The 21,022-nt window shown below is 44.7% G+C and overlaps 2 protein-coding genes and 1 long non-coding RNA gene across 7 annotated transcripts in view; 1 reads left to right on the top strand and 2 right to left on the bottom strand.

Moving 5' to 3' along the window:
• The window catches only part of ALDH5A1 (aldehyde dehydrogenase 5 family member A1), a 26,983-nt gene extending 13,910 nt beyond the window's left edge, over window positions 1–13,073 (top strand). The window contains exons 6-10 of the mRNA XM_055570779.1: window positions 1,752–1,895; window positions 3,489–3,647; window positions 5,373–5,542; window positions 7,774–7,832; window positions 9,480–13,073. Of these exons, the coding sequence (XP_055426754.1) occupies window positions 1,752–1,895; window positions 3,489–3,647; window positions 5,373–5,542; window positions 7,774–7,832; window positions 9,480–9,685 (738 nt within the window). The 3' untranslated portion in view covers window positions 9,686–13,073. The remainder of the gene's footprint in view (window positions 1–1,751; window positions 1,896–3,488; window positions 3,648–5,372; window positions 5,543–7,773; window positions 7,833–9,479) is intronic.
• The window catches only part of LOC129645519 (uncharacterized), an 18,787-nt gene extending 3,485 nt beyond the window's left edge, over window positions 1–15,302 (bottom strand). The window contains exons 1-3 of one of the 5 annotated variants that reach the window (XR_008711424.1): window positions 7,760–7,869; window positions 4,157–5,234; window positions 3,267–4,061 (exon numbers count right to left, since the gene is read on the bottom strand). This is a non-coding gene — a long non-coding RNA (uncharacterized LOC129645519). Of the gene's footprint in view, window positions 1–3,266; window positions 4,062–4,156; window positions 5,266–7,759; window positions 7,870–15,140 lie in introns of those variants that run through there. The other 4 variants (XR_008711423.1, XR_008711421.1, XR_008711422.1 and 1 more) reach the window with 4 other exon arrangements.
• Window positions 15,303–19,234: 3,932 nt separating this feature from the next.
• The window catches only part of KIAA0319 (KIAA0319 ortholog), a 72,682-nt gene continuing 70,894 nt past the window's right edge, over window positions 19,235–21,022 (bottom strand). Inside the window, exons 21-22 of the mRNA XM_055570781.1 lie at window positions 19,927–20,018; window positions 19,235–19,640 (exon numbers count right to left, since the gene is read on the bottom strand). Coding sequence (XP_055426756.1) covers window positions 19,462–19,640; window positions 19,927–20,018 — 271 coding nt within the window. The 3' untranslated portion in view covers window positions 19,235–19,461. The remainder of the gene's footprint in view (window positions 19,641–19,926; window positions 20,019–21,022) is intronic.

Consider the following 21,022-nt stretch of genomic DNA (forward strand, 5'->3'; position numbering starts at 1 on the left):
AGCCTCTTCTGGAGATGCGGCCCTGCCCTTACCCCTTTCAGGGGGACCACCCCTCCCGGGGCCTGTGGAGGGGACAGAGTGCCTCGTCCGCTCCCTACAGAGAATTCAGCCATGAATGGGCATTTGAACTGAGGAAAACAGATTCAGAGGCTGGCCAGTGACCAAGGGCCAGTGTCTCATAGAAAGGTAAGCTGAGCAGTCATGCTCCCTTTCTAAGGCTTTGGAGGCTGAAGTCCCAAGAAGGTCATCAGGGGGAATGGGAGCAGAAAAGAGTCCTTAGGATGTAGCAGGATTGTAGGCAGCAAGGGCCATGCAGCCAGAGTCGGGTTCAAGCTCTCATCATGGGTGCTGAGTGGGAAGAAGACTCAGTCAGAGGACACAGGTGGAGGCAAGCAACCCAAGAGCAAGCCGAGTCGGAAAAACCAATGGCCTGGCAAAGAGCATTTCTTTAAAGTTCAAAAAAAAAATAGCTATCTTGAGTCCAATAAAGAAATAGGTTTACTCACACCAGTCAGAATGGTCATCATTAAAAAGTCTACAAACAATAAATGCTGGAAAAGGAATGGAGAAAAGGGAATCTTCCTACACTGTTGGTGGGAATGTAAACTGGTCAGCTACTATGGAAAACAGTATGGAGGTTCCTTAAAAAACTAAAAAATAGAGTTGCCATATGATTTAGCAATGCCACTCCTGGGCATACATCCAGACCAAACTATAATTTGAAAAGATACACACACCCCTATGTTCATAGTAGCACTATTTACACTAGGCAAAACATGGAAGTAACCTAAATGTCCATCAACAAATAAATGGATAAAGCAGATGTGGTACATATATACAATGGAATATAACTCAGCCACTAAAATGAATGAAATAATGCTATTTGCAGCAACATGGATGGATTTAAGAGATTGTCATACTGAGTGAAGTCAGAGAAACATTGTATGACATCCCTTATATGAGAAATCTAAAAAGAAATTATATAAATGAACTTATTTACAAAATAGAAAAAGACTCACAGACCTAGGGAAAGGGATACTTAGGGACTTTGGGATGGACATGTACACACTGCTGTATTTAATATGGATAACCAGCAAGGTCCTACTGTCCAGCACAGGGAACTCTGGTCAACGTTATGTGGCAGCCTGGGTGGGAGGGGAGTTTGGGGGAGAATGGATACATGTATGTGTATGGCTGAGTCCTTTTGCTGTTCACCTGAAACTATCACATTATTAATCAGCTATACTTCAATATAAAAGACAAAGGTTTTTAAAAAAGGTACATCCCCCTCTGTGTATACAGCCAAATTCTGGATAGATATACCTTAGGATTTTATCAGTGGTAAACTAGGGGTTATAGGGTTCTGGGTGATTTTATTATCCTATCTCTGTGATTGTTAAGCCTGTTTATAATTTTCCGAGTAGGTCATACATTGACAGGGTTCAAAAATCAGGGCAATATAAACATGTTTATATTCAGAAGTTTCACCCTTACCCCATCCCTGGTTTCCTCCCTTTTATACATAATTATTTTTATTTTCTTGTCATCTTCTCCATGTTTATCAAATATAAGCAAGTATGAATACATATATATTATATATATATCATTTTCCCTGTTTCTTATGCAAACTGTCATCCCATATACGCTGCTGTGTACTTGGCTTCCTCCTCTATTGGGTACTTTTTTGAAACAAAGCCCTACTGGTCCCTGTTGTTGATTGGGTGCTCCTGGCATCCTCTGTCTGCTCCCAGGTCCTGTTGCACCACGCAGCAAACTCTGTGAAGAGGGTGTCCATGGAGCTGGGTGGCCATGCCCCTTTCATCGTCTTCGACAGTGCCAACGTGGACCAGGCTGTCGCCGGGGCCATGGCCTCCAAATTCAGGAACTCTGGACAGGTGAGTCCTGGAGCATTTTTCTGGGTTGTGTGCTTTACAAAGATCCTACCCCCTCCCTCACCTCCTGGGAGAAAGGGCACTTCTGGGTTCCTTCCTTCATTCTTCGTGCGTGTCCTCTTTCATCGGATGTTTAGTGAGTGCCCTCTCTTTGTCTGGGACTCTGCTAGGCTCAGAGGGTATGAAGAGAAATAAGGTGTCTTCATCCCTGGCTTCAAGGAAATTTTCTTGAACAGCAGATGCCTTTTAATCAAATCGGAAGTTCTCTTCTTTCATCTCTTTGAATCTGGTTATTTTCATAGTTTTCCCTTGCTGGACTTTTCTCTGCTGAACAGGTTTAAACATCTCCTCAGATACAAAATAGCCTGAACAGCTAGGGTCTGGAGCCCACAATCTTAAGGAAAAGAAGGTTGGAAAATGTTGAGATGGTGCCTTGAAAAACTCAAAACCCTACTGCCTGGGTCTCCCTCTTCGTGAGATGAGGTGGGCAGGACAGGCCTCCACTAGAGGGCCACAGACACCACAGTGGGCCAAGGAGGGTCCAGCTTGTCCTAGGGAGAGTGGTGGCCTGCGCTCACACCTTCTAGGGAATCCCAGAGTATTAGATCCAGCAGGGACCTTTCAAGTTATCTCATAAAAGGTAAGCACTTCATCTTAGAGTACCATCAATAAGCGATTTTAAATGCATTCCAGAAATGGAATAAAAACTGGAAAGTTATCTAGGAGGAAAATGGTGAAGTGTATAATATTCTTTATTAAATAGTTTTCATCCTGTTTTGACCATTGGTAATTAATTTTTCTCCTTTCACATAACCTAAATAAGCCTGGTTGTTTCTGAAATAGGTGTGTTTCCTTTTAGAAACACAAAATGCAAAGGTGTATAACCTTCAGAATTACATTTACAAAGCTACAACTTTGGGGTATGTTGCTTTAAGCCAATAAAAATGCACAGGGTACAAAATTATCTACAAACTGTTTCTACTAGAAAATACACAATTAAGAAAAAAGCCAAGAAGAAAATGTATCAAGGATAGCCTCATTTCCAATAATGTGTTTATATTTTATAACTTGAAAATATTAGGTCTAAACTAGAAAATATAATAAACAAAGGGCTTTTCAATAATTTAGGCTGAAAGAATGGTCTTGTGTCCATTTTCAAAATGTTGGATTCTGCCAAGCTCTTGAAAGGTTCACTAAGCTAGAGGACATAAATTAGCCTTTGAATCCTTTTCCTTCTAGCTCTGCTGTCTGTCGCTGAGTATCACTGTCTCAAGGAGCTAATTTCTTGTGTTGGCTTTCTCGTTCCAATATGAGCCATTTGAAAAAAACCTGGGTTAGTGGCTTTTTGCTCACAGATTATTTATGCTCGCTTACCTGTTTAACCACAGAGGTGTGGTGGCTGTGGAGGGGCCTGGAGAAGTACATGCTCTTGGCATGGTTCTCTTTAGGGCCAAGCTCGAGTATGGAGGTGGGACCCAGGACAGGGACCACCTGGGAAGTACATTTACATTCAGAGGTAGCAGCAATCATAGGTTTATTGGTTGGGTCAGTAGCTTCTGATGAACTGTTGACATGAGTTTGTTTCTTTCTGTCTAGACTTGTGTGTGCTCCAACCGTTTCTTGGTCCAAAGCGGTATCCATGACTCTTTTGTGAAAAAATTTGCTGAGGCAATTAAAACAAACCTGCATGTGGGTAATGGATTTGACGAGAGAACTACTCAAGGCCCGTTAATTAATGCAAAAGCTGTAGAAAAGGTAAGTTTGTCTTAGTATCTGTTCAGTGTCCTGGTTTCAGTATCAGAAACCACTCTGGTAAGGTGCCCAGCAAGGTGGTTTTGGAAGCATGGAGAAATTAGAAAAACTAGTGAATTTCTGCCAGTTTGTATGAATCAAGTGGCATCGTCAGGTTATAAGCTTTTCCAGCAAGGTGGTTTTGGAAACAAGGAGAAATTAGAAACACTAGTGAATTTCTGCCAGTTTGTATGAATCAAGTGGCATCGTCGGGTTATAAGCTTTTCCAGCTCTGTCATTTCGCTGAGCTCTCATGAGATCTGCCGCTTGCATTCTACTGCCGTCCCTAAATCTTCTCTCGCAGTGGTGATAATTCTGTCTCCTGCTGCTTCGGGAATTACCATCTTGAAATACAAAGTCCTTTCATCTTTGGAACACCTAAAAGGAGAGGAAAAAGGCTTTTTGTTTTTGAGATCAGACATTTCTAGGAATCTAATACCTTCCTCCGAGAGTTTTGAGAAGACAGGACATACTCTTGCCTGGAAAATCCTATGGACAGAGGAGCCTGGCAGGCTACAGTCCATGGGAGTCACAAAGAGTCAGACACGACTGAACATGCACACACCCACACAGGGGTGTGTCCATTTTAGTGATAGAAGCTCTAGAAAGACTTGAAGTGGAAGAAACAGGTCTATCAAACAAATGCTAGAGGAAAACTTGTCAGAGCTAGGGGGAAGTAACTTGATTCTTCAGATTGAAAGACTTTGCCAATTGCCAAGTATATTGAATCAGAATAAAGAGAAAACCCAGATATGTTTTGCTAAAATTTTAGAATGTCAGGAACATACAAAGAAGATTCAAGCAGCTTCTAGAGTGGGGAAAATCGACCCATAAAGGAGTAAGAACTGTTTCTGAGTTAGAATGTTCATTGTCAGCACCAGAAGTAGAGAAATATACTCAACACTCTAAAGGAAAATTATTTGGAGTTCAAATTCCATTACCAGCCAGTGCAAGAGAAAACAACCCGACCTGCAGTTATCAGAACACTCTGAATATAAACCATCTTCAGTACACCTCTTAGAACAAAGTGAAAGAGAAGTCCAGGGACAAGAACAACGTGGGCTCCAAGAGCCTGGAACTAACCCAGGAAGGCAAGGAGAGCAAATCCCAGAAAGGCGGCTGAGCATCAGGCCTTGAAAGATATGAGTGTATGTGTATTAGGCCATTCAGCAAACAGTAAGACCAAATAGCCAGAAACCCACAGAGCAGGGTTGCTGTTGTTCAGTCGCCAAGTCATGTCCAACTCTTTGTGACCCAATAGACTGCAGCACACCAGGTTTCTCTGTCCATCACCAGCTCCCAGAGTTTGCTCAAGTTCATGTCCACTGAGTCGGTGATGCCATCCAACCATCTCATCCTCTGTTGTTCCCTTCTCCTTCTGCCTTCAACCTTTCCCAGCGTTAGGGTCTTTTCCAAGGAGTCAGCTCTTCACATCAGGTGGCCAAAGCATTGGAGATTCAGCTTCAGTCCTTCCAACAAGTGGGGAGGAAGCAGCATTGTATATGCAACCAGCCCTCTTGACTCCATATCTGTGTATTTGGTTCTTCCTACCTAGAAGGAATTGGGATACATGGATTCAAACCTATTTGAAAAAGAAAGAAAAACCCAGTTACAGTTTTTGACAGTTTAAACATTTTCCAAGTATCCTGGATTGCCTTCCCAAAGGCTCTTCCTTTTCTCCTCACACAGGCAGAGAAACACGTGAGTGATGCCATTTCCAAAGGGGCCACCGTTGTGACAGGTGGGAAGCGACACCACGTTGGGAAAAATTTCTTCGAGCCCACCCTGCTCAGCAACGTCACCCGAGACATGCTCTGCTCTCAGGAAGAAACTTTTGGGCCTGTGGCACCTGTTATCAAGTAAGGCCATTCAGCGTGTAGGAGACAGGAGGAAGAGTAGGAAAGGAAAAGGAAGGCTGGAGAGTAATCCAGTTCCTGTGTCGTTTGCGGCTGGCGGGAGAGGGAGAGGAGCAGAGAGTGGGGCTGTGTCAGGGGAAGGGCCAAATCCAAGGCATGGATTTTTAAATATTGGTTTTTATTATTGCCAGTTTAGACCACAAAATTTACCAAATTCTCTACTTTGCTCCCTGCTGAACTCATTTTTCTTCATAACAGAGTGCATCCTTCAAGGCTTCTTTCAAGGGTGTCTGTGGGAAATGAACTGTGTTCGTATGGAACCGTTTATCCTACACTCACAAGTAAATAATAATCTACCTGTGTAAAAATCTAGCTTCACAAGATATCAGTCCTTGGTCTGCTTACTTTCAGGGTTGTTATTGAGAAAGCTGATGTCTGGTTCTTGTTCCTGTGAAGGGATCTTTTTCTTTTCAGAGATTGGTGGCCTTTGATGTTCTTAAATTTTACCATGGTAGCTTAGGTACAACATACTGTGAGCTTCTTTCAATCTGAGATCCTAAGGCCTTTATTTAAAATCTAAGGTGTTTCTTTAGTCCTGGGAGATTCTTGGTCATTATTTCTCCAAATATTTCTCTCTCCTCCATTGCTAATGAAATTTATAGATTAATCTGACACTGGGAGAATGGACCACTTGGAGAACTTTCATCTTTTAGTAAAATATTTTTTACCTAGAATATGAACTTAACATTTTCCAAAAGGATGCAGGGGTTAGGAATGTAGGCTTTGCTATTTTATACCTGTGTCTCCTTGAATGAGTTAACTTCTCTGAGCCCCAGGGTCCTTGATGGGAAAAGGACTAAAAACTAGTACTTGCCTCATGGCTTCCCAGGTGGAACAGTGGTAAAGAATCTGCCTGCCAATGCAGAAGACCTGAGAGACTCAGGTTCAGTCCCTGGAGTAGGAAATGGCAACCCACTCCAGTATTCCTGCCTGGAGAATTCCATAGACAGAGAAGCCTGATGGGCTATAGTCCATAAGGTTGCAAAAAGTCAGACACGACTTAGTACTAAACAACAACAAACAAAAAAATTTGCCTCACAGGACAGTTGTAAGGTTTAAATGATGTAATATACATAAAGCACGTCACCTAATATCAGTGTGGTTGTTATTGTGTAAATAGTGAAGTGAAGTCATGCAGTCGTGTCCAACTCTTTGTGACCCCTTGGACTGTAGCCTACAGGCTCTTCTGTCCATGGGATTCTCCAGGCAAGAATACTGGAGTGGGTTGCCATTTCCTTCTCCAGGGAATCTTCCCGACCCAGGGATCGAACCTGGGTCTCCAGCATTACAGGCAGACGCTTTACTATCTGAACCACCAGGGAGTTCACACTCAAAAGGTGAAATCGTCGAGGATGTCCCACCTGATGGTGTGATGAGTGCATTTTCGACGGACATGCAGGCAGTGAGGACATGGGTGACGCCCTGGTTTTTATTCTCTGGCAGATACAACGGCTTGCTCTCTACAGTGGAGAGACAAGAGCTGCTCGTCCTTGTACAAGTGATTCTCTTGGGGCCCCCCTCTTCTCTCTCCCACACGTCCTCTGGCACTGACCAGGGTCTGCCAGCTCTGCCCGAGCCTTCAGAGGGCTGGCTGCTGCTGGGTCTCTGATTTGAGGAGCTGAGATACATAGAATGTTCTGCCCCCAGTTACAGTTTTGGGGCAACAGAAAAAGGCCTCTGAAATCTAGTTTCAGAAATAAGATGATCAAGCTGGAAGAGACTGCATTAGGCTTCCATACTAGTCATCTCATTTCCAAGGGGAACAGACCCCCAGCACTGTCAAGCAGTGGGGCCAACACTGGAACCCTGGGCCCCAGCAGGCCCTGGCTGTTGTCTTTCTCCCACGTCGCGACTGCTTCTCAAGTAGTTATGATTGACGCATGTCTTAAGAGGGAACAAGAGCAGTAACCCTTTTCTTAGGCATTTTATTCAACATTCTGAATACACTGTAGTCGCCTGCGTGACTCCTGTTCTCCTAGAAGAGATGAACCGGTGTTGATGCAAGCTCCCTAGCCTTGAACTCAGCGTGTGCAGTGAATGAAGGTGTTTTCCTCTCTGCTCCTTGCAAAACTGATTGACCCCTGGCTCTTACTTGGGAGATAGAGCAGAAGGAAAACCAGCTGGTTTCCCTTCCCCTGTGGGATTTTGCTGATGACCCACCCTGACTTTGGCAGGTTCAACACAGAGGAGGAGGCGGTGGCGATCGCTAACGCGGCCGACGTCGGGCTGGCAGGTAGGTGTCTGTCCTCACTTGGCGACAATCACAGTCACTTCTCCAGCTGTGCCTTTTAAATGTCGCCCAGGGTTTTGAGAACTCAGCTTCATTGCAGCACGTGTTTCATTGCTTTCCAAGGGGCGAGGGCGGGTTTGTGCCAGTCCAGGTTCTTTGCCGTGTCCCCAGGATGTAGGATGGGAGCTCCCTGGTCGGAGCTGGGCGTGGTGGAGGGAGAAACAGCAGTGCTGACTGTTCTGGGGAGAACCACCCACACCCCTTAAGTCCCATGTTCCCAGAGGCTCGATGCCTGGAAATTCCAAGTGCTTCTCCTCGCATCCCTCCTGGAAGCGTGAACAAAAGAGAGTGCTTGACTTCACAGAGAGCTTCGGGGCGATGAAGGAAGGGAAGACAGCACAGGCAGAGGGAGCCTCAGGGAGTGGCTGCCATTCTTGCAGTTTGGACATGGTCAAGGCGGCCCTAGTATGTACCCTGTGTCCCTGACAAAACTGTATGTGCATAAAGACACTCAACAAATCCGTCTTTAGCATCCACTAGATCGGAGAAGGCAATGGCACCCCACTCCAGTACTCTTGCCTGGAAAATCCCATGGATGGAGGAGCCTGGTAGGCTGCAGTCCATGGGGTTGCTAAGAGTCAGGCATGACTTAGCGACTTCACTTTCACTTTTCACTTTCATGCATTGGAGAAGGAAATGGCAACCCACTCCAGTGTTCTTGCCTAGAGAATCCCAGGGACGGGGGAGCCTGGTGGGCTGCCATCCATGGGGTCGCACAGAGTCGGACACAACTGAAGCGACTTAGCAGCAGCAGCAGCAACAGTGAATGAAGTGTTGGCAAAGATACAAAGACATAAAGATACAGCCGTAGCTCTACAGGCGCTTCTCTGGGTGGACAAGAACTACTGATAACCAGAGGAAGGATGTGCACCCTGTAGAGTCCCTTATTCTACTACAAGGACTCGGAGTTGCTGACTCAGAGGGCCTAACGCTGGAGTAAGATGTGTGCACGAGTGCCCCTGTAACGCTGAGCCCAGCATTCCTCTTATCCCTTCTTGATGGGATGATGGTGGAGGAAGCCAGGCCCTGAACCAGGGCATCCATGCTGGGCAAGACTCTGATGGTGCAGATTGAAGGAGAAAGGTTCTGGGCAGAGGGGGACCTAAAATAGGACAAGGAGAACTGGGTGGACGAGTTTGGTGGAGATGGTCAGTGACTGGAAATAATGGAAGATAAAGCTGGACATGTTGTTCGAAACCACATTAGGGAGAGTTCGAATACCCACCAGGAACTTAACCTTATTTATAGGTAACAAGGAGTTGCTGGAAGGCCTGGGTAAAAACATCACATGGATAACCTAACAGATGTGTGCAGGGTAAATTGATTAGGAGGCCATAGGAGCCGGGTTCATTGTTGTTACAGCCCTAGCTGGAGATGGTGAGAGTGCTAGCGAGAGTGGAACAGAAGCAAAAAGATGATTTCTAAAGGTTGTGAGATGGAGACATGCACGGAACCAACTAGGGGCTCCACTTGGAAGCAGGGAGGTTCCAGCCCGTGTGACTAGGCGGCTGGTCATCCATGGCACCCTCAGCTGTGGACACGATGTCTTTAATAACTATTCTACATCTGTGTCCTTTATCCCCACGACAGGTTATTTTTACTCTCAAGACCCGGCCCAGATCTGGAGGGTGGCGGAGCGGCTGGAGGTCGGCATGGTTGGCGTTAATGAAGGACTGATCTCCTCTGTGGAGTGCCCTTTCGGGGGCGTGAAGCAGTCCGGCCTTGGGCGAGAGGGCTCCAAGTATGGCATTGACGAGTATCTTGAGCTCAAGTATGTGTGCTTCGGAGGCTTATAGGATTATTCAAAAAATAAAAAGGGAGGTTTACCTATGTATGGGAACATGCCACCCATTATTTTAAATAAACCCATCGGGTAGCTGAACTAGGAACTTTAAAAAACAAATCATCCAATCCTTGTAAGCAGATACAAATCCTACCCCTCCCCCTAGCTGACCTGGGACCAATACATGCCACAAGCCTGTGGCTACAGATCCCTGAGAACCAGCAGTGGGTTTATAGGATGAGGCCCCGGATCACCAGCCCCCACCGCCCCCACCCCCAGCCCACCCAACCCATGACCTTATCCGCCTCAGAGCAAGGTGCAACAAGCTGGTCCTGAAGCCCCCTCACCACAGTGGGACCACAGCCTGGGCAATGACATAGCCAGCACCCATGTGGCTCCGGAGCTAAGACCCAGGGGGCTGCGGGGGACATCTCTTGAGTGTGACTGACAGTCTGGGCAGGATGCCGCCGCATGCCTGGTGACCCGCCAGCTGGGTATTCGGAGGTGTTGCTGCAGCGGCTGTATCGGCGGTTGTTTTTTTTTTTTTAAGAACTTTAGACACAGCACAGAATTGCCTGAATTTCTCTGAGAAATGAAAGAACCCCTCTCTCTTTTTTGACTAGTTTTTAAACTGAAGGCTCCATCATCCTCAACCGCTTAAAGATTCTGTGTTCAATTCTTTGCTGTTTTTCCACATCATGTTTCTGAGAGAAAATAAGCATAAAGCAGAGTGTGGCAGAGGCGGCTTGGTGGCAGGATGACCCACGCGTAACAGCCTGGCTGGGCTTTATCTGCACAAACATGCTGTCTACCCCCAACACCCACCCCTCAGTACAGTGGAGATTCTGTTCATGCCTTACTTAGCTCCATGGGATACTGTGAACCTAAGAGAAAGCAAACATACAATATTTGCCAAAAGTGAAAATTCGATGTTAAGTGCGGGAGTCATTGTTATTATGGGTAGCACCTCCCAGCCCAGCTTGGGTCTCCAGCAGTGGCTTTGCCAAGGTGAGGGGAGGCTGGTACCCACCTGCTCGGCATCTGAGCCCGAGGGCAGGCTAGTCTCCCACAGCCTGCCCTTTATGAGACGCTGCTCCTTCACCGGCAAGAGAGTGCAAAAGCACTTTGAGTACAGTGATCTCAAAAGGGAAAAGAATTTCCATAGTTGCCCGTTGGAAGAGGCACTTTTTATCCAATGAGTTTTTATAGCTCTTTTAAGAACAAAAAGCCCAACGATCACTGTTTCCTGTTGCTCTGAAAGAAAATCTCTAAGAAAACAGTAGGCTTTTCTGTACTGTGTCTCTAAACGTCCTGATATATGAGGAAAGGGGAGGCTGGTCCTGGTGGAACAGACGGGGACGAAGCTCTCCCTTTTCCACTGTGTGTGTGTGTGTGTGTGCGTGCACACGCGCGTGCCCACGCGTGCACACTCCACTGACATCCTCTGGATGTTTTGGGGAGCGGAAGGAAAACGTGAATGAAAGGAGTGCTGGAGGCAGTTGCTCCTGGACCAGCCAGGACATAGCACCCCTCACTGAGCCATGGGAGCTGAACAGCTATAGGAAGGTCTGAGATGTCCCTGTGCACAGAGGTACCAAGGCCAGTCCCGGAGCTGCCTTCTGTTTGCCCTGGGTTACATCAGCCGTCCCCCTGAGGCCCAGCTAAGCGATCAGCTGAAGTCCACCTCCTAGTGACAGGCACTGCTCAGACCCTGTCCACAGTCACATACACATCATACTGACCGTGAATTTGCTTACTAGTTCTGGGGTTGTTTCATGTAACATTTTAATTACTTAATGTTTGGTTGTGTCCATCTGTTTTCTATTAACAATAAAAATGCTCTAAATAGTTTTTAGAAGTCCAGAATACTAGTGCTTGAAATGTTTGGGGGAATACGTTCAAATATGTTTGTAACTTTGTAACTCAGTAGATACTTTGGCTTGATGGCAGATTTTGAGTTTTCTAGTATATCTGGTTGACCAGGTACACAGATTGAGGGCCAGAGACTCACTGCCATATCCTTGATTAATTCTGGAATTAAAATAATTTGAAAAGGAAATAGCTTACTGTTTAGTAAAATCGATCTGGGTTGTGGGGAAAGACGTATTTTTAAATGAACATTTATGGGGGTTACTGTTCAGTAAGGTGATCAATTATGTGATGGAATATGTGATGGATTTGTTAAAAATGTGTGTTTTAACGTTAAATAGAAAAGGACCATTAGACCAGGGATTGGTTCACAGGCCAAATCTTGCCTGATTTTGTACAACCCAGAGCTAAGAATGGTTTTTATATTCCAAAATAGTTAGGGGAAAACAAATCGAAAGAATAGTATTTCATGACACATGGCAATTTTCTGCAATTCAGGTATCAGTGTCCATAACTCTTTGCGATCCCATGGACTGTAGTTCGCCAGGTTCCTCTGTCCATGGAATTCTCCAAGCAATACTGGAGTGGATAGCCATTCTGTTCTCCAGGGGATCTTCCCAACCCAGGGATCGAACCCGGGTCTCCTGCATTGCAGGCAGGTTCTTTACCATCTGACCCCCAGGGAAGCCCCAAATACAATGTTATTGGAACCCAGCCATGCCCATTCAGTTACCATATGATCTGTGGCTACCTTCTAGGCAGAGCTGAGTATTTGCACCACAGACAGAATTGCCCACAAAACTCTTTGGCTTTTTACAGAAATAGTTTGCCAACCTCTGATCTAAACCAAGAGAGAGATACTGACTTTCCCATGTTTGTGAAGCATTATTTCATTTTATTGAACACCTGTGTAAAAAGTACTTTTCCAGACCTTGCTCCAGTGAATTCTCCCCAAGAACTTTCCAGCAATCGTCACATATCTCATCCGAAATCACCCAGATAACGGGAGTCTGTTGGCCTTGAGAAAACAATTCTCAGTTTACTTTCCCCAGCTATGCAGGGATTCTCATTTTAAACCTCCTCTGTACCTGTTATCTTTATCCATTTGAGCAGCTTTTAAATATAATTTTATGTCAAGTGTTGGCTCATCTACCTTTAATTTTTATGGAAAGACTTAGTGAAAGTAAAGATCAGAAGCACAATGGAGATAAATCTGTTTTATTGTAAACTTAGATCATTAACTTTAACTGTTCCACATGACTGCCTTCTCTGTAGGTTGAAGCCCAGAGCTTTAATTATTTGTATGTGGCTATGATAGATAGCATTTTACTTGAATAATATTTATGCTGTGGTTTTTTTTCATGCTGTATTTTGTGGGATAAAACTTGGGGATAAGTGTAGTTGGAACTGTGAAAACATTTTGTTTTTTAAAAATGTACATGTAATTCACTTTACAGTTTTTGATAATTGTGTATGTGTGTCAAGGCAGCAGAGTTGTGCGTGTGTGATTAATAAAGGTTGAATTAACAGAATTTCCTGTTTTAAGTAAAGGTTTCTGGTTTGTGGGATTTTTCTTGCCAGTTCATCATTTGAGTTTACTTTGGAGATTATTAGACCAGTTTGGATATGTATGCCCCCCTCAAAATATGACTGTAGGAGTTCTGGACACGCTACCCCAAAATGTGCCACTTTGGCATAAGGATTTTTGTGAGCTGAAGACAATTAAGTAGCAGATAAAAGAAAAGCACTCTGTCTTTTGTTACCCCTCTATTTGTCCAACTCTTTACGACGCCATGAACTGCAGCCTGCCAGGCTCCTCTGTCCATGGGATTCTCCAGGCAAGAATACTGGAGTGGGTTGCCATGCCCTCCTCCAGGGGATTTTCCTGACGCAGGGATCGAACCTGTGGCTCCTGCATTGCAGGCGGATTCTTTACCACTGAGCCCCCGGGGAAGCCCCAAAAGCAGGATACAAATTTACAAAGGTGCCCCCTTTCTATCAAGAGGAAGGGACAAAGGTTAATTCCCAGAGACAACTTCAGGCCCAATCAGCCTGTAAATAACAAATTTTACTAACTAGCCTTTGGCTCCACCCTTGAAAGCCTACAATTGTTTTCCTCTATCCTGTCATTTCTCCAGAGATTTATTGTTCTTTGTTGAAGATGCTATGTAAGCTGACGCTTTAAGCCACTCTCAGTTATCACCTCTCTCTGCGATATACATGAGAAGTTTATTAAAACATCTGTTTTTCTCTTGTTAATCTTTTATGGCAGTGGTCTCAGCCAAGAACTCAGAAAGGTAGAGGGAAAATTATTTCTCTGCTACATGTATAAACAATGCTCCTTTGATTCATCTGTGAATCTCTTGGGCAGGGAGCCAGCCTATGAAATTTGGTACCCTAACACATTCATACAGGAGGGACTGTAATAGGGAAGAAACTTGTATTCTATTACAAGTTAATCAGACTTCCCTGGTAGCTCAGTGGTAAAGAATTTAATTTGCCTGTCAATGCAGGAGACATGTGTTCAACCCTTGGGTCAGGAAGATCCCCTGGAAAAGAAAATGGCAACTCACTCCAGTATTCTTGTCTGGAAAATCACATGGATGGAGAAGCCTGGTGGGCTACAGTCTGGAGGGTCGCAAAAGAGTTAGACAAAGTCAGACACGACTTAGAGACTAAACAATAGCACCAAGTTAAGCTTAAATTATTTGTAATGGCTCATCTCTGAGAACCCTGCTTCCCAGGTAATAAGCATTAAGCTAAAATACCTTTGTTTAGCTCAGAGGAAATATCCTGACCAGGCCCATCTGTGAATGGCTATAAGGAGGAAGAAACCTACACACCCCTTCACAGAGGCTGATGGAAACCAGGAAGTGTTTGAGTTTACTCTCTCCTCTTTTAGTATAAAAGAAGACTGAATTCTAACTCAAGCAAGATAGTTCTTTGGAGCATGAGCCCACCATATTCGCAGCCTGCTGCCTTTCTGAATAAAATCATTATTTCTTGCCCCAACAACCCGTCTCTCAATTTTTGGCCTATGTACGGAGAGCGGTAGGAGCTTAGACTCTACTGAGTCTAAGGTTACTAAGTACAGGCTTACTGAGTCTAAGCCTGTCCCATGGCTTGGGCTAATTACATGCTTGCTGAATTAAACTGGAATTTACCTGGTTTGCAGGTGTGGCTGCCTAAGAAAGGAGGATCCTCCAGCTTTCTCAAGTTCACCAGTGTCTGCTACACAGGCCACTGTTATCCATTATGTACTTTTTTCAAAGTTTGGGTTTTTTGGCCACAGAAATGTATGAGGAAGACATTTTTTGAAACCCTGCTATTCAGATAAAATCACTGTTAATTATTTAGACAGCATATCTTATACTTTCATGCAGTGTTCATTTATATTTTCAAAATTTTCACGTAGGCCTCACTGAATCCAAGTTACATCAGTAGGCTTTGAACAAAATAAGAAAAAATAGCATTCTTTGGAAAAAAGAACAGCATTCCTGGATACCCATCTCCCTTTATCATTCCATTTATTCCATGCGTTTCTCTTAATCTGCTTTTGATTTTTAAAATTACTTTACCAGGAAAAATTATCCACTTACCTCTTGTTGACCTGAAACAAACTTCCAGACACTGCTCCAGCCAAGATGGGTTTAGTTAGGACGAGCAGAGAACTAACCGTAACTTGAGATCTGCAACCATGGCCAGCTGCATCAAGTCAAGTCCCTGCACATCAACAGAAAATGCTTTTATAGGGAGGAAACGGAAGTTGGGCGGGTTAAAGAGTTCGTGGCTTTTCATTGGCTGAGTCCTTATCAGGAAAGAGAGGCCTTCCTCCTGTCCGGCTCCGCTATCATCATAGTGCGTGAAAGCGCCCTCTTCTGGTCGCCTGACTCTATTGATGTTTCTGTTTATTTTTTACACTGAATTTGTGGGTTTGTTCCATGCTTAGTCTAGGCCGTCACTTGGAAGTGTATTTTCTTCTTCCTACTATTTCTAGCAGTAAATTTTCACCTGTTACAATTTCTTTATCTCTGACTTAGCTTGCAACAAATTAAAATGCAAACTAGTGTGGTTTTCATTTCATGTTCATCAAACTAGCAGGAAATCTGTCCTGGGGAAAAAAAATTGGTCATGCTAGGTGTGAATATTGAAAGGCTATATTCTATTTGTATGTTATTTATAAGTAAGTGGAAGTGGGTTTGGAAATTGGTGGTCTGTAAATCTACCTATAATCCATCATTTTATCAGCTAACCAGGAAGGAGTGGCCACAATTTAGACCACAGACAACACCGCTGTCCCAGTGGGTTAGTGGGCAAGAGTTCAGGTGTTCTGTCAGATTATATTATATTACATTATGTTCTTAGGACACAGTCTCTGTTGAAACTACTCACCTCTACTGTTGTAGCACAAAGGAATGAATGAATGTGCCTGTGTTCCAATAAGACTTTATTTAGGGACACTGACATCATTGGAAGGACTGATGCTGAAGCTGAAACTCCAATACTTTGGCCACCTAATGCAAAGAACAGACTCATTGGGGAAGACCCTGATGCTGGGAAAGATTGAAGGCAGGAGGAGAGGGGGATGACAGAGGATGAGATGGTTGCATGGCATCACTTACTCAATGGACATGAGTTTGAGTGAACTCCAGGAGTTGGTGATGGACAGGGAGGCCTGGTGTGCTGCAGTCCATGGGGTCACAAAGAGTCGGACATGACTGAATGACTGAACTGAACTGACATCTGAATTCCATCTGCCTTGTGAGTTTCAAGCGTCACAGAAATGTATGATTTTTTTCACCCATTTAAAAATGTAACACCCATTGTTAACTCACTGGCTGCACGAAAACAGGTCATGGGCCAGTCTGCTCCCTCCTCTCTGGGAAATGCCTCTACACAGAGGTATAAAGAATGAATATCACCCCAACCCACACAACAGCATGGAGGCATTACAGAGAATACAGACACCTTTATTCAGATTAGCACATACATTTAATAGTGTTGTATTGGAAATGATACCTTGTCAATACATGGGGAAAAGACATTAAAACAAAAAAAAAAAGTAAAGAAAACCAGGACTTCAGCCAAAGTCCATGATGGTTTGGTCACACACAGAAAAGAATAGTACTGCCCCTCCTCTCTGCCCATAAAGGAGGTGGTGTTGGCATGCCACATGGTATTACTCCTTACCTCACTGTGTCTTTTTCAGCAAGTTCCTGTCACACACATGCTTGACCTCTTAATACTGTGGGTTTAAATGCTCTGCCATTGATTTTTTTAGCCAGCAACTAATAGTCTGGTCATCTTGTGAGCCCTGCCACTGGCCTCTCCCACACTCTTGGCCCTGCTTTGCTCATCTAAGCTCCTGCAGAGCTTCATCATCCCAAGACCCTTAATGCAAAGCACACAAGTGAGGAATGCTGGCTGCATTCCACCTCACGGTTGGCTCCTCTGATGAGAAGTGGGATAACAGGAGAGGACTCACTTTCTGATCGCTGGTGTGATGTTTATGTTTGATCCACCATAGATTCAAGATCCATCGGTGGTGTTTATGTTTGATCCACCATAGATTCAAGATCCATTGGTGGTAGAAGGATCAGACCCGCTGGGCTGGAGACAGGGTCAGAAAGGGAGCAGTGGCAAGAGCAGTGCTCAGCCACCCAGAGGGGCAGCCTCGGGTATGATACCGCAGAAAAGATGAAGTCTTCTCCCCCTTTGCCTTCTGCTCCCTTCACAGAGGGAATTCTTGGTCCTAGGAACCAAACTTCCAAGTGGTCCAAAAGACCCACCAGAATTTGCCCTCCAATAACTGGGCATGGGAGTCCTTTGTGTATAGGTGAGGAGGGTGGAAGGCATGGACCTTGCAGCTTACAAAATCTGCATTCGACTCCTATATCCACCACTGACTGGCCGTGACCGTGAGCAAGTTACTTAAACTCTCTGGGCCTTTATTACGTTCAATATGAGAATAATAGCTACCTTTCCAGCTTGATTATAAGGATCAGTAGAGTATGTAAAATACATATATTATGTACATAGATAGCACTTAACACATGATCACTCCTTCTCCATCACTGCACTCTGCCGACATCATATTTAGGCTGCCATCCTCTGTGCCAGAAATTTCCAGTTGTGCACGAAAATAATATAACTGGCCACTGGGTAGGGCAGATTTTAAGTTTATGAAGCTAAATATTTATGGAAAAAGCATCACATTTTCCTTCTAACATCACCAATAGGACTGAACTGGCTGGCTAGACAGAAAGCGTACATATAAAGAAATGCTTAAAAATAAAATCATACCTGTATGCTTTTTACTTTTGCCATTTCCCAGAAAACAGAATAATTAAAAACAATACGGTCTCAAGAGGATGCATATTAGCAGCGAGAACAACAGCACCGGAAAGCTTCGTTTTTTTCAGTGGCCCACGGGAACTGTTTTCTCTATTGTCCTGTCCTGATGATTTAAACCTCATGATTTAATGGCCTTGCTTCTCCACTTAATCATAGCAAAGCAATCCCGGTTTCCCTCTCCTGTGACAAAAGCTTGTGCAACAGAATATTGCTTAAATGTGGTCATGCTTGATGCCACAGCCCTGGTTCTGTCTGCGATGGGCCCCGTCTCTCATGCTGATCTCTTCACAAAGAACGCCAAGGGTACCGCCCAGGCCATCAGCCCCAGGACCACGGTGGATGGCAAAGGATCAGCAGCCAGCTGAGTTCTCAGGCTACAGTCCACTGTAGTTCCTTGCTCTAGGATGCGGCTTTGAGGTTAGAGATGCTTTAATTTTTTTCATACATTTAAAATAAGCTATTTAGTAGAAAATGGTGGAATAAATACAGTTTTAAACAAATTAAGTGGCTATCTATGTCATGTTATTAGGAAGAGTAACTACAGGGGCTGAGTATCAGAAGCATACCATTCTCATTAAGACTTGTGGTATTTCAGAGTTTGGGAATACCCTCAGCCCTCTCCCTTACCACTTCTGCATCCACGGGGCCCACATCCCTGACCATGTATATTACAAAGTTGCTGAGTCTTTATTCCTATTGGTGGAGGTCCAAACGCATGGCCTATTGCACATGATAAACCACTAATGAATTACTAATCACTTTTCTTGTGTTTCTGTAAACTGGAGCTGAGAGAGGCCTCAGCAATAGTTTGTTTTTCTTGGAGAAAGAAAAGGTAAAACCTTTTAAAATGTTATCTTCGATTTTCAACCCTCAAGTCAGCAAACCCCACCTCCCTCTCTGTTGTTTCTGGTCCTCAGAATACAATTCTTACTGAGCTCTCAAACTTCCTAGAGCTACTCGCTAGAAACAGCACAGAAATGGTGACTGGCCGTCTCGAAGCAGCAAAAACAGGAGACTTCAGCCCTGTACGTGTGTCTCTTCGGCACTGGAAACTGGCTGGACAGAGGGCAACCCACACCGCAGATAAATCAGCTTAATACACACAGACCTCAGGCTCCAAGGCTCCTATGACAGAAACCATGCTGGGAAAGTCCCCTTTAAAGGCAATTACTGCTCCTAAAAGAAGTCAGTCCTCTCTGCATTCGTACTGAACTCACCTTCCCCAGGGGTCTGCAGACAGAAACAGATGTACCTTTTTCTTAACATAGGAATATAACGCTGTGTTAGCTACAAAAACACAGAGCTCTTTTAAGCATATACCTTAGTGTCTTACCCCACCTTTACTCCTACTAACAAGCATCTCAGTGAAAAGAGCATTGTTTTTGTTCTGTGTCTCGAAAACCCCAAGAAGACAGGTCTTTTCTATGGGGACACACCTCCAGCCCAGTGTGAAAGGACAGGAACACGCTATTCTAACAAGAGTGAGTTTTGTCTGTAACTCCCACTGACTCTCCGGGATTAAAGGATTCCTGTAGACGTCCTTCTGTTTCACAACCAACCGCTCCATTATCTGTCCTTTGAGCAATAGCTGAAAGAAACCCCGTTTCTGATGGATCCGTTCATGGAAACCTTCGGATTCCCTCGCTCCATCCTCTCTCGGCTGAAGATTGTATCCTGGTCACTGTCAAACTCGGACTCGGACACCATCAGGCTGGAGTTGTGCTCTGTGCTCCGGTGCTTGATACCTAGGGAGAAGCGGACAGACGCCTCTGGAGGGGAGCGGCACTCTCCCTCCCCTCCAACCATCATTCTGGTCCCGAGCACCGAGCCCTGTGCTCTGCACCTGCAAAGCCATCACTTACGAGGCAGCAGGCACTTGGGGTTTCCCTGTGGGTATTAACAGGGACTGTGGAATCACTCCTGAGCTTGAGCCCAAGCTTCATCACTTATCAGCTGCGTTCTCACAGGGTGACTCTCAGATGTCGGGATTAAACACTGGCAAGGCACTGGGAAACTGTCTTGGAGACTTACCATATTTGGGCCTCAGCTCCATTCTTTCCTGGTCGTCCATGTTGTCCAGGATGGTGTACTTTGTTTTCTTCCTTATTTTAGTCCTTTTCCGTCTGAAAAAGACAAAGAAAAAGGTCAACTCAGATTCTCAGAGAGACAGGTGGGATCCAGGATTTAAAACACGTGGAGGACACTAAAGGAAATGCTTTGCCTTTAGAATGCTATTACATTTTATTAATTGGCATCTTTAATTAATGATATGTGGGGCTTCCCTAGTGGCTCAGATGGCAAAGAATCTGTCTGCAATGTGGGAGACCCAGGTTTGAGCCCTAAGTTGGAAAGATCCCCTGGACAAGAGAATAGTAACCCACTCCAGTATTCTTGCCTGGAGAATCCCATGGGCAGAGGAGCCCGGAGGACACGACTGAGTGTCTAACACACAAACAATCTTCTTTATTAATGATGTGTGTCACAGCCCAATCTGGGTTTGGTGAGTCTGAGATACATCATGTACCTTTTTTTTTTTTTAACTTTTAATTTGATATTGTTGTTATTTAGTCGCAAAGTCGTGTCCGACTCTTTTGTGACCCATGGACTGTAGCTGGCCAGGCTTCTCTGTCCATGGATTTCTCCAGGCAAGAATACTGGAGTGGGTTGCCATTTCCTTCTCCAGGGGATCTTCCTGACCCAGAGATTGAGCCTGCATCTGCATCTCCTGCATTAGTAGGTGGATTCTTTACCAATGACCCAACCAATTAACAATTTTGTGATAGTTTCAGGTGAACAGCGAAGGGACTCAGCCATACATATACATGAATCCATTCTCTCCTAAACTTCCCTCCTGTCCAGGCTGCCATATAACGCTGAACAGAGTTCCATGTGCTGTCCAGCAGGACCTTGCCGGTTATCCATTTTAAATACAGCAGTGTGTACCTGTCCATCCCAAAGCCCCTAACGATCTCTTCCCCCTCATCCTTCCCCCAGACAAACATAAGTCCATTCTCTGAGTCTGAGTCTCTCTCATTTATGCCACGCATCCTCTCTCTCATTTATGCCACGCATCCTCTCTCTCATTTATGCCACGCATCCTCTCTCTCATTTATGCCACGCATCCTCT

This window comes from Bubalus kerabau, chromosome 3 (assembly GCF_029407905.1).
Source record: "Bubalus kerabau isolate K-KA32 ecotype Philippines breed swamp buffalo chromosome 3, PCC_UOA_SB_1v2, whole genome shotgun sequence".
In the NCBI taxonomy this organism is placed as follows: Eukaryota; Metazoa; Chordata; class Mammalia; order Artiodactyla; family Bovidae; genus Bubalus; species Bubalus kerabau.